The sequence below is a fragment of the Protopterus annectens genome, chromosome 12.part0 (genome assembly GCF_019279795.1).
Source record: "Protopterus annectens isolate FY-2018-M chromosome 12.part0, PAN1.0, whole genome shotgun sequence".
Taxonomy (NCBI): Eukaryota; Metazoa; Chordata; order Ceratodontiformes; family Protopteridae; genus Protopterus; species Protopterus annectens.
Genome location: NC_056746.1, coordinates 1,332,495,196 through 1,332,510,976, shown reverse-complemented (window position 1 = coordinate 1,332,510,976; position 15,781 = coordinate 1,332,495,196). Strand labels below are relative to the sequence as shown.

Here is a 15,781-nt window from a genome sequence, read left to right as displayed (position 1 = left end):
TGCTAACGCCAAGCCTGCTTTACCACATTAGGTCAAGTGAAACTATGAGCTGTTTTACAGAATTGCACTGCTGTACCAATAGAACTTCCTTCTGGACTCCTGAGTTACCTGCAGGAGTGAAGAACAAGATGCCATTAATAACGACTGCTCCTTGTGAGGATGCCATTAATAATGACTGCTCTTTGTTGAACACTATACATTTCTAATGCTGTAATGTCAGGTCTGGCTGCAAGTAATGAAAAAGAGCCAGGCGTCTTCCTGTTGCTTGTCTGGGGAACTTTAACGTGCTTTGCCATACAACCATCAGGAGTTCTGATGTCACCATGTATAAGGTCATATAATTATGTAGACAGAATAGCTGAAGAGTTCTGTTTCTTGATAAACCATTAAATGACTATGTTAGTGTGACTGGCTGAATGTTGTTCTTGATAATCATGACTTAGATACCTTGCTACAAATATATTGGCATGCTACAGAAAATTTAATAAGGATCAATTAACTCGTTTTTGCATAGTTAATCATTATTGGTCATTTTATAATGAATGAGCAATCATACATTAACTCATTTAAAACACACACACACACACACACACACACACACACACACACACACACACACACACACACACACACACACACAAACAAACTCTTATGTATATTAAAAAAGAAAGGCATCTTTCAGTCATTCCTCTAACCAATTAGTACTTCCTCAGCATTTGGCTTTGTTTCTGCACAGAGTATTGCTTGAAGGCAGATAACTGCTAGTCTGAGCCATAACTCCCTAAAGCTAAATGTCACTATATTCATCTTGAAAGGATTTTCATATCTCATTCACTTCCCCTTTTCCTAGTGGGGACAGGATACCCAATCATGGACCAATGAGTATGTGGCAATTTATTGGGTCCAGCCACTGTTGTTAAGTGCTGCTAGTGTTCAGGTCCTGATCACCGAACAGCACTATCATTAGCTTACCAGACTGAAGACTGTGCTAACATACAAATGAGGAAGCTAATACTATCACAGATTAGCAAGAGTTTACTCTTCTTCATGTTTATACAATTATGGAGTCAGTACATATAAATAACAAGGGTTATAGCGATGCACGGGGGCTTGCCCCTTAGCAGAAATGGGTATGTTGCTTTTTCTGTGTCAACAGTCTTTATGGCCACTCAATTTGCAGTTTCTTCAGTATGCATATGGTTGTTTCTGGGATTTTGGTATGTGTGGGTTTTCAGTATTTAGTTCATAGTTAATTAATAGGCAATCTGTCTTCAGGCCATTACAACCCTAGCCAACAATCTCTATCCAAATATTCCTGGAGATACAAGTTATCAGCCTCAAACAATTTTGTTGTGGTTATTTGTCTTAGATCCTACCTAACACATCTTTCTTCTAGATTCTCTGATTTGGTTTGGGAGACAAAAAGCTGACAGCGTGGCTCTGAGGATCACCAATTGGCATGGCTGTGGTGGTCCTGAAGAACCAGCATTTGTTTTGCCAACTTTTGTTTTTGTGTTTTGTAAGACAGCACATGTGATGCCATTAATATTCTTTTCCAGATCAATTTCTCTTCTGCAGAGTGTGTCTGTACCACCAGTGTCCACCCGCAATTTGGTTATACACCTTACCCTCTGCTGTCCTCCTCTGGTGACCAGATCATTCTCTCTTTGGATGGTGTTTGGTGTAGTTTATGCAACACTGATTGGTGCTGCGAGTGTTAATACAGTTCATGTGTCACTGGACTGGTACTGCTGCAGATATACTCCATGCACTCGGGCATTCAAACAGCCCACGACTAAATACCCACCTAAAGCAGCATACAAACCTACATTGGATTTTGTTGTGACATCAGACAATGCTAGACAGAAAACCATCTAATGAGCACATGTATATATATGGAGTTGCTTTTTAAGATTTAATGCATTTCTTTTTACCTGTTTTTTTATTTTGGCATTTCTAGATCTTTTAACTGGTCCTGTAACAATTAATGTTTATATGTCTAAGTGCAAACTTAGTCAAAAAGGTTCGCCTTTGCACAAACCAAGAACACTCATATTTGGTTTTAACTCCATATCCTGCAAGTTCCATTTTGCTAGCTGCTTAAATTGGACTACAAGAAATGCTTTGTATTAATATGTTTCTTACCTTCTTCTCAGTGTGCATTCATGCACAGGGAGTGTCTCTCATGTCATTAAATCTGTCACCTTGAAACAGTTATCTCCCTTCCCCACCAACTCATAAGAAAAAACAAAAGCATGCAACATTCAAAAGGATTGGTTCAGCAGAAACATACTTGAGGTCAGCAGAGTGGGCAGCCATGAGATTTCGAAGACTCTTGTCAGCAAGAGGGCAACCAGACAGGCTGAAAGAGAAGAGACAGAAATCTGAATAAGCAAATGAAAAGAGAGGAGGCATACCAAGGTAGAATGGGGTAAAGCAGAAGTGTGTGACAGAGCGACAGGAAGGAAAAGCTGTTGCATCACATCGTAACATGCTGTGAAATGAATGGAGGAGACAAAGGTCTTGTGTATCGCTTGTTTTTATTACTTAATGCTCTAAGTCAGGTTAACAAACAGCTAGCATAGAAAATGAACACACAACATGCGCAAATAAATTCCTCAACTAACCATTTTGCACCATGTTTGGGCTAATGGTGAACTATCCTAAATGCTACCTAGCTTAGTCTAACATATATATATATATATATATATATATATATATATATATATATATATATATATGTGTGTGTGTGTTTTATATATATATATATATATATATATATATATATATATATATATATATATATAAACAACACAATGTAGCAGATGTTTAATCCTGTTTAATACCAGGTATCTTGGATTGTGAAATATGTTGACTTTTCTAAACATCCAGGCTTCCGGTGTTTTCTGTTTGTTTTTATATTATTTTTAACTCACAGAAGACTGTGGCTAGGTAATCTGTTTCCAGAGCTACAGAGTTTTGGATATTTTCATTTTTGGTAAAAAGATGACAAGTGATATATTCAAAATTTCAAAATACATTTTTATACATTCCAACTTAAAATATTTTCTTGTATCCATAGCCTTTCAGAATATCACAATGTGACTCCAAATTTTGTTTATTTCAAGTTTGCATGTTATCTGCACCATCAGAACAAGTGTTGTTAGACAATGGATACCCTTCAGCGTACTACCTTTTGTCTCCTTGTAATACTCATAATTTCAGTTTGCAAACTCTTTGGATTATTAAGTAGTAAGTAACACCTCAAAGAAATAACTAAATATAATATTTCAAAACAGAGTGCCTTTCATTGCTGTGTATCTCAGTGCTGTTTACTGTTCATAGGTAGTAAGCATTTAAAAGCCTAGCCCAATTTCCCAGAGTGCTCTTTGGTTAAGTGACTCATTCAGAGTTACAGAGTAGACAAATGGAGACTGAGAGAATCAAACCCTGGATTACAAGAAACACCTCATTAGTAGCTCACAGCCTTAATCCTTTGCAGTAACTACCAGACTTAACTAAGTTGTTGTACTGTATACATCTTTCATGGATGAGGACTGTTCCTTTGCAACACAGATATTCTTGTCTCCAACATCCTGAATCCATGTTGATAGTATGTGCACATTAACCAGGTCTGTGGACATCAGGGGTGACGTTTGACAGGTAAGGAGTACAGAACATCCATTAATCAAATTCCACCAGCCACTTATTCACAGCTAATGCTATAGGGTATACTACAGCTATTTTGGTGATGAGTTTTAATGCACTAGGAAAAGCTGTCTGGTCCTAAAACATGCCTGTCTACTGTTGCAGTCAGAATAACTGCTCAGAGAGGTCAAGCAAAACTGTAGAAATTACATTACCCACCAAAGAGAAACCCCAAACTGCGTGTGGCAGACCTGATGAATAACTGGAACACATGGAAGGGGGAGTATCTCTAAGCTTCTCCCTCCCACTGGGAAGGGATTCCCCAGTGAAGGGCCCTCAACATCTCTGGAAATAGTAACTGGAATAGGGGTAATGGAAGGGGTATGCAATGGGTTCCAGTGAATTGTTAAACAAAGGCTTCCTGGGGTAAAAGAAAAAAATCCAGGTAGATTGTCCAGACTTATTTTACAAAGTCATCTATTTCTGATGGTATTACTGTGTTTATGAGAGCATTGCCAGTCCTACAACAACAACAAAATGAAAGTGAATACTTCTGGGCAACTAGCTTTAGATACTGGAACCTGCAAGGAACAGTCCTTCTAAACAAACGCAGACTTCCAATGGAATAAAGGGCAATATTCAACAGTGAATGGTGTTGTGCAAAGAACTACTTACTGCACCTATATTTTTTTTAGATTTCCCAGTTTCATAGAGGATGGCTAGACATGCCTCCAAAAACATTTATATTGTGGCATATCTAGCCAAAAGAAATAAAACGCAATCAAGTTCAATAGTGACAACTAGATTTTTGAATACATCATCAGACCACTTGATATTGGAGTAGCAAAGCAATAAAAAGCCAATTATACATCCGAACTCTCCAGAATTTTGCAGAATGTTCAGATTTTTGCCTCATATTTTTTTGGTATGTTCCTTATAAAATTTGCCACTTTGTCCCCTTATTATTTTTTACTTCGTCCAGAATTCTTGTGTTAAGAGGTTGTGAAGTATATAAAGCCATACTATATTAACTAACAGTAAAGAATATGACTTCTAAATGAATGAGACCTGATGGTGAAATCAAAATCCATATTTATTGCAAATTCAACAAATATCATAGAATTCATGACTAAGATTCTGCAAACTGTAAATTGTCATTAAGAGCTATATCATTCGCAGGTTACATATGAAAATGGGTCCTGCATCAGTATGTTTACTTTATCAATGAACACATCAATAAACTGTCCCAGTCTCATCCTCTTTTGGCACCTCTTATGTACAGCTGCAGCTGATATCTCAAGATTTACTTAACATTCTGTGTATCCCCACTGGCAGCAATAAAAATATCCCTAGAAACTCTTACAGTGCAACAAACTGGAGATGAATCTTGAACCTACCTGCGGTGGGAGGCATAGTTTCCAGTGATGTGTCCGCTACCATCACAGCCAGGTGTGGGACAACTGTTCAAAGAGAAAAGCAGGAAAAGAAAATTGAGAGAGAGAACTTTTAAACAGATTCTAACAAGTCTGCAATCTATAAAATATGCATTTTATATTCTTTGGTCAAAGACGAGTTTTACAAATCACAGGTCTGGTGTTCAGAAGTGAGAGAGCGGTGCTAATGAGTTTAAGTGACCAAGATGCAGCTGGAGACACTGAGAATAAAGTCTGGGTTTCAATGCTGACAGTGGACATTCAAAGGTAATTTACAATTCATTACTTTGACCATGACATTATACGACAACCTATATTCCCATATCTGCTATATAAACTACTACCTACAACCTTAGATTTCTGTCAGCACCCTGTATGCTACCTCCGTTAAAACTATGCTCTATTGAGCACGCCTTCTGAATTCTCACCCCAAAAGTCTGGGCTGCAATCCCTCCACATATAAAATCTACTACTCCCTTTCCAAAACTCAGAACAAAAGTCCTGTGTAGTCAAATCAAAATAATGAAGATGCTTCCTTGTAAGAAATCACATAAGCCCACTCAAATAGCCCCTTTTCATGGGGATATACAATTCATATATGTCTTTTATTTCTACCCATAACTCATACCCACATACACATTTCTTCTCCACTCCCATGTTCCTCACCTGTATATACTGTAATTGCATCTGTTTTCAATTAACTATGTATTCTGACAGTGAGAATTATAACATGATGTGCAGTATGATATATAATATGATGTGTAGTATGATGTATAATATGATATATAGTGTGATGTATAGCAGTGTGATGTATAATATGATGTGCAGTATGATGTATAATATGATGTGTAGTATGATTTATAATAGGATGTATAGTGTGATGTATAGCAGTATGATGTATAGCATGATGTATGGTGTAATGCATAATATGATGTATTGTGTGATGTATAATATGTATAGTATCATGTATAGCAGTATAGAATGATGTATAGGATGATGTATTATATGATGTATAGTATGATGTATAATATGATGTATAGTGTGATGTATAATATGTACAGGATGATGTATAGCAGTATAGAATGATGTATATGATGATGTATTATATGATGTATAGTATGATGTATAATATGATGTATAGTGTGATGTATAGCAGTATGATGTATAGTATGATGTATAGTGTAATGCATAATATGATGTATAGTGTGATGTATAATATGATGTGTAGTATGATGTATAGTGTGATGTATAATATGTATAGTATGATGTATAGCAGTATAGAATGCTGAATATGATGATGTATTATATGATGTATAGTATGATGTATAATATAATGTGTAGTATGATGTATAGTGTGATGCATAATATGTATAGTATGATGTATAGCAGTATAGAATGATGTATAGGATGATGTATAGTATGATGTGTAGTATGATGTATAGTGTGATGCATAATATGTATAGTATGATGTATATCAGTATAGAATGATGTATAGGATGATGTATTATATGATGTATAGTATGATGTATAATATGATGTATAGTGTGATATAAGCAGTATGATGCATAGTATAATGTAAAGTGTGATGCATAATATGATGTATAGTGTAATGTATAATATGTATAGTATGATGTATAGCAGTATAGCAGTATAGAATGATGGATAGGATGATGTATGATATGATGTATAGTATGATGTATAATATGATGTATAGTATGATGTATAATATGATGTATAGTGTGATGTATAATATGATGTGTAGTATGATGTATAAGAGGATGTATAATGTGATGTATAGCAGTATGATGTATAGCATGATGTATGGTGTAATGCATAATATGATGTATTGTGTGATGTATAGTGTGATGTATAATATGTATAGTATGATGTATAGCAGTATAGAATGATGTAAAGGATGATGTATAGTATGATGTATAATATGACGTATAGTGTGATGTATAATATGTATAGTATGATGTATAGCAGTATAGCAGTATAGAATGATGTAAAGGATGATGTATAATATGATGTGCAGTTTGATGTATAATATGATGTACAGTTTGATGTATAATATGATGTATAGTATCATGTAGCAGTATGATATATAGTATGATGTGTATTATGATATACAGTATGATGTATAACATGATGTATAATATAATGTGCAGCATGATGTACAGTATGAATAGGATGATGTATTATATGATGTACAGTATAATGTATAATATGAAGTACAGTGATGTATATGTATATTATGATGTATAATCTGATATATGGTATGATGTAAAGTATGATGTATAGTATGATGTATAATATGATGTGCATTATGATGTATACGATAATGTGTAGCATGATGTACAGTATAATGTATAATATGATGTATTTATATTATGTACAGTATGATGTATAATATGCATATTATGTATCATATCGTGTAGCAGTATGATATATAGTATGTGTATTATGTACAGCATGATGTATAGTATGGTGTATTATATGATGTATAGTATGATGCATAAAATTAAGTACAGTATGATGTATAATATGATGTATAGTATCGTGTAGCAGTATGATATATAGTATGATGTGTATTATGTACAGTATGATGTATAATATGTATATTACGTATAATATGATATATCATATCGTGTAACAGTATGATATATAGTATGATGTGTATTATGTACAGTATGATGTATAATATGATGTATAATTTAATGTACAGTATGTATTATATGATGTATAATATTGTGTAGCAATATGTATAGTATAATATAAAATATGATATACAGTATGATCTATAATATGTACTGTATGATGTATACATGATGTGCAGTATGATGTACAGTAAGATGTATTATATAATATATAGTATGATGTATCTTCTTCTTCTTTTTCTTCTTTCGGCTTTTCCCGGTTAGGGGTCGCCACAGTGGATCACCTGTCCACTCATGATTGGCAGTGGAGTTTTACGATGTTGATTTGCCAGTCCATGCCCAACCTTACACAGAAGGCACACACACTCACACACTCACACCTAGGGCCAATTTAGAGGGTACAATCCATCTACAGCATGTCTTTGGGATGTGGGAGGAAATCGGAGCACCCGGAGGAAACCCACGCGACCACAGGGAGGACATGCAGACTCCGCACAGAAGGCATCCCAGCCGAGGATTGAACCGGAGAACATCTTGCTGTGAGGTGGCAATGCTAACCGCTGCACCACCGTGGTCGTAAAATATGATCTATAGTATGATGTAGAGTATGATGCATAATATGATGTATAATATGATGTATAGTGTGATGTATACTATGATATATAATATGATGTATAGTGTGATGTATAGCAGTATGATGTATAATATGATGTATAGTATGATGTATAATATGTGTAGTATGATGTATAATATGATGTGTAGTGTGATGTGTACTATGATGTATAATATGATATGTAGTATGATGTATACTATGATATATAATATGATGTATAGTGTGATGTATAGCAGTATGATGTATAATACAGGGGTTGGCAGGGTGGTCTAATGGTTAAGGTGTTTGCCTTGCAAGCACAAGGTGCAGGGTTTGAGTCTCACAAGGGATAATTGGCTAGGCTTAAAATGGCTCGCAAGGGCAGTTAGCTTAGTACTAATCTATGAACCTATGAACCTATGATGTACCTATGATGTAGTATGATGTATAGTATGTGTAGTATGATGTATAATATGATGTGTAGTATGATGTATAGTGTGATGTATAATATGTATAGTATGATGTATAGCAGTATAGCAGTATAGAATGATGTATAGGATGATGTATTATATGATGTATAGTACGATGTATAATATGATGTATAGTGTGATGTATATGTATAGTATGATGTATAGCAGTATAGAATGATGTATAGGATGATGTATGATATGATGTATAGTATGATGTATAATATGATGTGTAGTATGATGTATAATAGGATGTATAGTGTGATGTATAGCAGTATGATGTATAGCATGATGTATGGTGTAATGCATAATATGATGTATTGTGTGATGTATAATATGATGTGCAGTATGATGTATAATATGATGTGTAGTATGATGCATAGTGTGATGTATAATATGTATAGTATGATGTATAGCAGTATAGAATGATGTATAAGATGATGTATTATGATGTATAGTATGATGTATAGTATGATGTATAATATGATGTGCAGAATGATGTATAATATGATGTATAGTATGATGATTGTATAACAGGTACTGTATAACTGCATATTGTATGTAAATTCTTATTAAAAATGTTATCGTTATACTATACATTTAGGTTTTTCTATCAGTTTTATGTCCCAACTAATATATACAGCAGCAAAGCCATTTGCTTAGTGCAGGAAGTCAGTTTGGATAGACTATAATAAGCCTAGTTTCCCAGTTAATGTCCTGCTATTACCCCAGTTGTGAAGTACTACTAGGTAGACCATGGACAGGACAGACCTAGCCACCTCTCATGGTGATCATTCCTGGGGTAGTGCTGAGACACAGAGATATAGTAAGTGGTGTAATTGTTTGTATGGGGGTGGTACAGTCATTGGGGATGACTCGTTCATCATTGTCATTCACACATCTTTCATGCACTTGGAAGTCAGCTAATGGTTTGCAGCAGATACCAGACACAGACTAGGTTGGTAAGGCAAAGATAAACATCCTCTGACAATATTCTCATGACCTCCAACTTACACATGGCTGGTACATGGCTGGTACTAGTTCAAATGCAATCAGAGAAACATACCTGAGGAGTTCTTTTTTGCCATCCTTTGGTCCAAATTTGAGTTTATAGTTGGATGAAGTGACCTCCCCTGGGTACTTCCGATCTTCCAAGCTTTCGTCTGGCAGATCCAGGTCCTCTGTTTCATCTGAGGAGAATGAATGGGCTGCAGGCTCAGACTAAAAAGAAAAATATTTATGCATCATTGTCGATGTCATGTACTGACATACCTGCATACCTCTCAACTGTCCAGATTTTCTCAGAATGTTTAGTTTTCTGGAAAAACATTGGCAAATCATCGAGGACTGAAGTCAGAAAGTAATGACAGACATTTGAGTTTCACACGTCATATACTTTAGAAAATTCTTGCGAATGCAAAAACTGTTATTCTAGCAACTTTCTTAAGTTTATAAGAGCGATATATAAAAAATTGCCCCTATTTTTGGCCCTTTGTCCCCTCATTATTTGTGGCTTTGTCCAGATTTTTTGCTCTAAGTCATTGAGAGATATGTATACCTGACTGCTCTGACTTATGTTATTGTTTATAGTGTTATCATAGCACATTTCAACAAAATGTAACCAGTTCTGACAGGTACCCGCCAAGTAAACAAGAATGGCAGCAGTGCATCTGTAATCTACTTTGTTACACAAACAGGCTAACCGTATTGGTTCATTTTACTCCGTCATTACCTATGATGCTTCAGTGAGAACTAGAAATCTTTAATAGCTGCCTTTCCCTCACATTTGAGTCCTGGTCTCCCAGATTTGTCCCACTGAACTGTTAGAACAACACATCATTTATTAAATGTCTAATTTAGATAAATCATTGTATGCTATGCTGTGCCTAGACAACATGTTTAGTTTATTGTTCTATGTTTTTCAGCAGACTGTACTCATATATTTTCATTTATTCTCTTGTTAGAATACTTTTACCATCAGTCTGAAAAACATCTTACATTTAATATCTGAAGAAAGGTGTATAGTCAAAGCTTGCATAGCTGATAATGTTTGTTAGAGCATTTATCAATTCTTACTGATTGTTTTATGGCTGTACCATTATCATGGGGTAGTTAGTATAAACCTTTGCTACCATTTGCTACCCATAAACCTTAGCAGGATAGCTTGTAACAGGGCAGAATTTGTATACATTCACTGATGTTGCCAAACCTGCCTGTATTGAAGCCCTTGCTTGTAATCTGAAGGGAATTCTGCAGTTTTTTAATGAAAATATTAGTCTGTAAATCAATAAAATGAATATTATGGAAACTGTATTAAAGAAATATAACAGAGTAAGTGAACTAATTTGTTCTTCTTCGGCTGTTTTCAGCAATGACTTAATGACTTGGATCACAAGGGAAAAGCTAAAAGCAAAAAGAAAATATATATATATATATATATATATATATATATATATATATATATATATATATATATATATATATATGCAAACATATTGGGCATATCAGTAAGTTATTGTTTTCTGAAGCTCAAAATAACCTGCACTACTAAGTTCATTTCTTGTCATGAATAACTCTGACCCTATAAGTAGGTTTCACAAGTATCTCAAGCACTTCCACTTGCCAGAATGAAAACAAGCAGGGACCAGTGGAGCTTTGCTCATTCCCCAATAGTGATGTACCTACACAACAAAACCCTTTACTCAACACACACACATTTATTCCAGCAGAATTTGCAGGATAAGTGCAGGTCTCTACCTCCTCAGGTTCTTCCTCCCGTTGCCGACTGTGTTTGGTATAGTCAATTGGGCCATCCCAGTCCTCCTGCTTTGACGTCTGGCTGGACTGTGGTGAGGTCATGGCACTACTACTGCTGCTGGAACTGCTGGTGGAACTGCTGCTGGAACTGCTGCTGCTTTGGTGATGAGGGAGGTCAGAAGCTTTGATTCCAGGACTGCTAGATGGGAGATAACCATCTCTCTTCCGGTGTTTGTTCATGCTGAGATCTAGTGTCCCATTCTCATCCACTTCGATCTCCATTGTCTGCTAGGTGAAAATACAAGAAGTGCAGTTAGATGGCCTAATGATTCTCTTGATGGTGACATTGTACACCATCCCAAACTATCTCCACTTGCTGGTTTCTAAGCGTTGACATTTTAGGATTCTCTTCTGTATAATGGTACTTCTGGGTTACCCTTAGCTGAATAACTTTTGTGGAGGATCTTTGTCAATTAAATTTATTTTTATTTTGGACTCATCATGACCCAAGTCAGTAAAACCATCAAGGCTGGTTCTTGCTCCCTGTGGGCTAAGATGCTAAGACAGACTGAGGAGTCCTAGGAAGGACAAAACATGTGTGTGTGTCTTCTCTTCTATAATTCTGAAAATTATTTGACAAACTAGTTGAAAATATACTCTCCTACATAAAAGAGAAACAGCCTGAATGTATTTCATGCTGATATACATATATTTCCAATGTCAGTTTGCTTCACTGTTGTATGAGAGAGTTCTGAGTTTAACTCTCAGTCGTAAGTCGTCTTAATATACATATTGAGCAAAGTGTGGGTGTGCATGTGTGTAGCTTGGGGAAGTGAATGCCTTTTGATTTATACCCTTTCCTCTGAATGGCACAGGATGCAGGTTATTCTTGTATTTTTACCTTTTGAGTCCTGGCTTCAGCACCCATCAGATGACATGACTGTATAAATTGACAGGGATGCAGGCAGTTCCCAGTCTGTTATGTGGTCATGGGAAACTTTTAGTGGGTAAAAAACACAACAAATCATACTCAAGTACCATTCTTGACAGCAGCATATGTTAATTTTTTTTTTTACATTTTATATATTCAGGCCATGTAACCATTTTTAAATATGTATTTCTCTATATTTATTAACTTCAATAAAGCATTAGGGTACAAAACACAGGAACTCTACCCTGATAAACAAATTTAAGTAAAATAATTGAACTCTGCAATATGATAAAATAATATATTATACTATGTGGACAGCAATTTGCGTTGCATACTTGTAATAACAACAAATGGTAAAGGTCAATGTTATGCTTTTGTAAGGATACTGACTAGCAGCGGTAAGGCTAAATTTTAACTAAGAATTGTCTCTGTGCCTTAAATCTAACCAGTCAGGTAGAGATAACTATAGTGACAGTGACACTGTGCACCTAACCAGTTTGTCAGTGCTGGAAGCCTGATGAGAGTAAGTAACACTGGTTTAGGAAGACATTAACTAAGCTATCTAAAGAAACATTATCTAGTTGATGTCAGGGCAGTACTTGGTGTGCCAGTTATCACTGCCACCTTACTGCTCTTGGTCCCCCTGTTTGGGTCCCATTTGGGGTGCCTTCTCTGGAGAGTTTGCACATTCCCACTGTCTCCATGTGAGATTTACTGAGAAGTTCTATTTTCTCAAGTATCTGAAGCACATACACATACAGATGAATTGGTGAACATCCACATTGCTTATAGAGGGGTGTGTGTGTTTGTTTGTGTGTATACGGGTGTGCATGCGAGTGTATGTGTGTGTGTGCGTGTGTGTGTGTGTGTGTATGTGTGTGTGTGTTTGTGTGAGAGTGCATGTGTGTGTATATGTGTATGTGTGTGCATGTATGTGTGAGTGCATGTATGTGTGAGTGCATGTGTGTGTGTGTATGTGTGTATGTGTGCATGTGCGAATGTGTGTGTGTATGTGCGCATGTGTGTGTGCTTGTGTATGTGTGTGTGCACCTGTGTGTATGTCTGTGTGTGTGTGTGTGCTTGTGTTTGTGTCTGTGTGCATGTGCTTGCACATGTGTCTGTGCGCACACGTGTATGTGCGTGTGTGTCTACGTGTGTGCGTGCGTGTGTATGTGTGTGCATCTGTGTGTGTGTGTGTGTGTGTGTGTGTGTGAATGCGTGTGTATGTATGTGTTTGCGCGCACGTGTGTGTGTGTGTGTGTGTGTGTGTGTGTGTGTGTGTGTGTGTGTGTGTGTGTGTGTGTCCTGCTATGGACTAGCATCCCGTTTAGCATTAGGTCTTGTCCACAGTGCTGTGTAGCATAAGACATGTAATGAATGAACATTAACAATACATGACTAGGTCGGTTGTAGTCAGTTGTTTTCATAGTGAATTACATGTGCTTCCCATAACATTTTTCAATACTGAGTGTAGATGCCGATTTGTAGCTCCACAAAGTGTAGCTGTATGACTAGCATTCTATGGAATAGCATTCATTTCAATGCATTTTTGCTACTATTACATCCTTTTTTTTTTCTTTAAGGTTTCTGTGACCCAAAATGGTAGGATTTAATCACCTATAGTGAGTGTTATCAAAATAAAAATATATGGGTTTACTGTTGCCTAACTTTGGTAAATGCAAAGGGTGGCCATTTGGCTCCATGTAATACAGTTTAATCTTAGTCAACATTCCTTCATAAGAGTTTCATATGCATACAGTGATGCATTACATATTGTGATTTATGTGATTTGTTCGCATGTAAAGACTGGGATTATGGCCAGTTTTTGACAGTTCTTACTTCAATATGTTTGGGTTTTATTTACTAGCATAGCCCTTTGTCGTATTTAATGATATGTAGGGATTACGTTTCAGTAAGTAATGTTGTGTACAAGTGACAGATAGCCATTAACACAGAGGTAATAAAATTCAGTTAGTCTTTCATGCCTTTGACGTCACTGTCCTTGAAACTATATTCTTCTTTAGTTCCCTTTCTGCGTTCTTTTCTTTACCTTGCCTCAGTGTGTCTCTGTATAACCTATTAAAGATGTTTGTATTGTTGTGAAAGCATTATTGATTTAACGAAAAATAAATGTATCCTCTATCTGCAGGATAAGCATAGTTTCAAGGTATAGTTTTACAAATAAGGTTGCAGATTACATTCATCATTCATATGCAGAGCCCACACTTACTTTACCCTCATGCATTTGATCATCCACAGTCTGATATTTCAGACACTAAAACAATGGAACATTCACTGTGATTTCACAGGCGTTCAATCTGTTGATGAAGGGATAATCTGAAAGAATTAATTTTACTCATATATGTGTTCCTGTCAAGCAGTCAAACTGTCAATAGTTTGAATGGTGCAGATTACAACAAAACAGTTTAGAAATTCATTTTTCATATTTTAACGGTATTTGTGTGTGTAAGATTTGGGTACACTGGGGTTAGTGGATTTGTCCTTTCCCAATGTAGTGCAGTATTGGAGTTGGTATATACAAGTTAATAAAATATACATTTTTGACTTTTTTTTTTCAAACCATATCACACTTCTTTTTCTTGGTCTGTAGGTAACATCACCATTTTTTTGTCTGGTCATTTTTGTTTGGGTATTTAAAGACCCACAATACTGCGTGTGGTTAAGTACTTTATGCAGATAGTTTAAAATGCCTCTCCATCACAACTGCAAGAGCTGTGATTGGGAGTTCTACAACTGTAAAAAACAAACTATTACTTTAAAAGGAAAGAGTGATCTTGAAATTCATTGTATAGCTATTAAAACTTTTTGCAAGACATGGGGGCTGTCAACCCATAATCTTGTTGCATTTATATGTACATCAGAGAAAAAGGAATACTTCATGATAACACATCCTGCTTTATGCAGATTAATTTCACTGCTCTGAGAATGGCAATTGCAGTCCTCACACTTTCAGCAGAAATTCACAATACAACTGGATAACTAATTTATAGTTTATAATCTGCAACACTTTGTTTTATACATTTGTTATATCTGTTAACTGGATAAGTTCACGGTGCACAGCAAATACCCATGCTGCCCTCGCTAGTTATCATAAACTAGTGCTGTCCTTTTGTGAACTTCTGAAACTTTCCTGTCAGTCACTTCTAACCCACCCCTGTAAACCAAATTAGAAAAATATGTTGAAAGTAACATTTATGTAGCCAAGTGGCATCAGTTCATTTAGCCATGTCTCAGTTGCGGCACCAGGATAAAATATAACAGACAAGATCAAGTTT

General features: G+C 35.9%; 1 protein-coding gene across 4 annotated transcripts in view; it reads right to left on the bottom strand.

The window, feature by feature from the left end:
• The window catches only part of MYT1 (myelin transcription factor 1), a 410,503-nt gene that overhangs the window by 112,416 nt on the left and 282,306 nt on the right, over positions 1-15,781 (bottom strand). For 2 of the 4 annotated variants that reach the window (XM_044090389.1, XR_006367157.1), the window contains exons 12-15: positions 11,555-11,842; positions 9,864-10,018; positions 5,046-5,108; positions 2,294-2,362 (exon numbers count right to left, since the gene is read on the bottom strand). In XM_044090389.1, the coding sequence (XP_043946324.1) occupies positions 2,294-2,362; positions 5,046-5,108; positions 9,864-10,018; positions 11,555-11,842 (575 nt within the window). The remainder of the gene's footprint in view (positions 1-2,293; positions 2,363-5,045; positions 5,109-9,863; positions 10,019-11,554; positions 11,843-15,781) is intronic. The other 2 variants (XM_044090390.1, XM_044090391.1) reach the window with 2 other exon arrangements.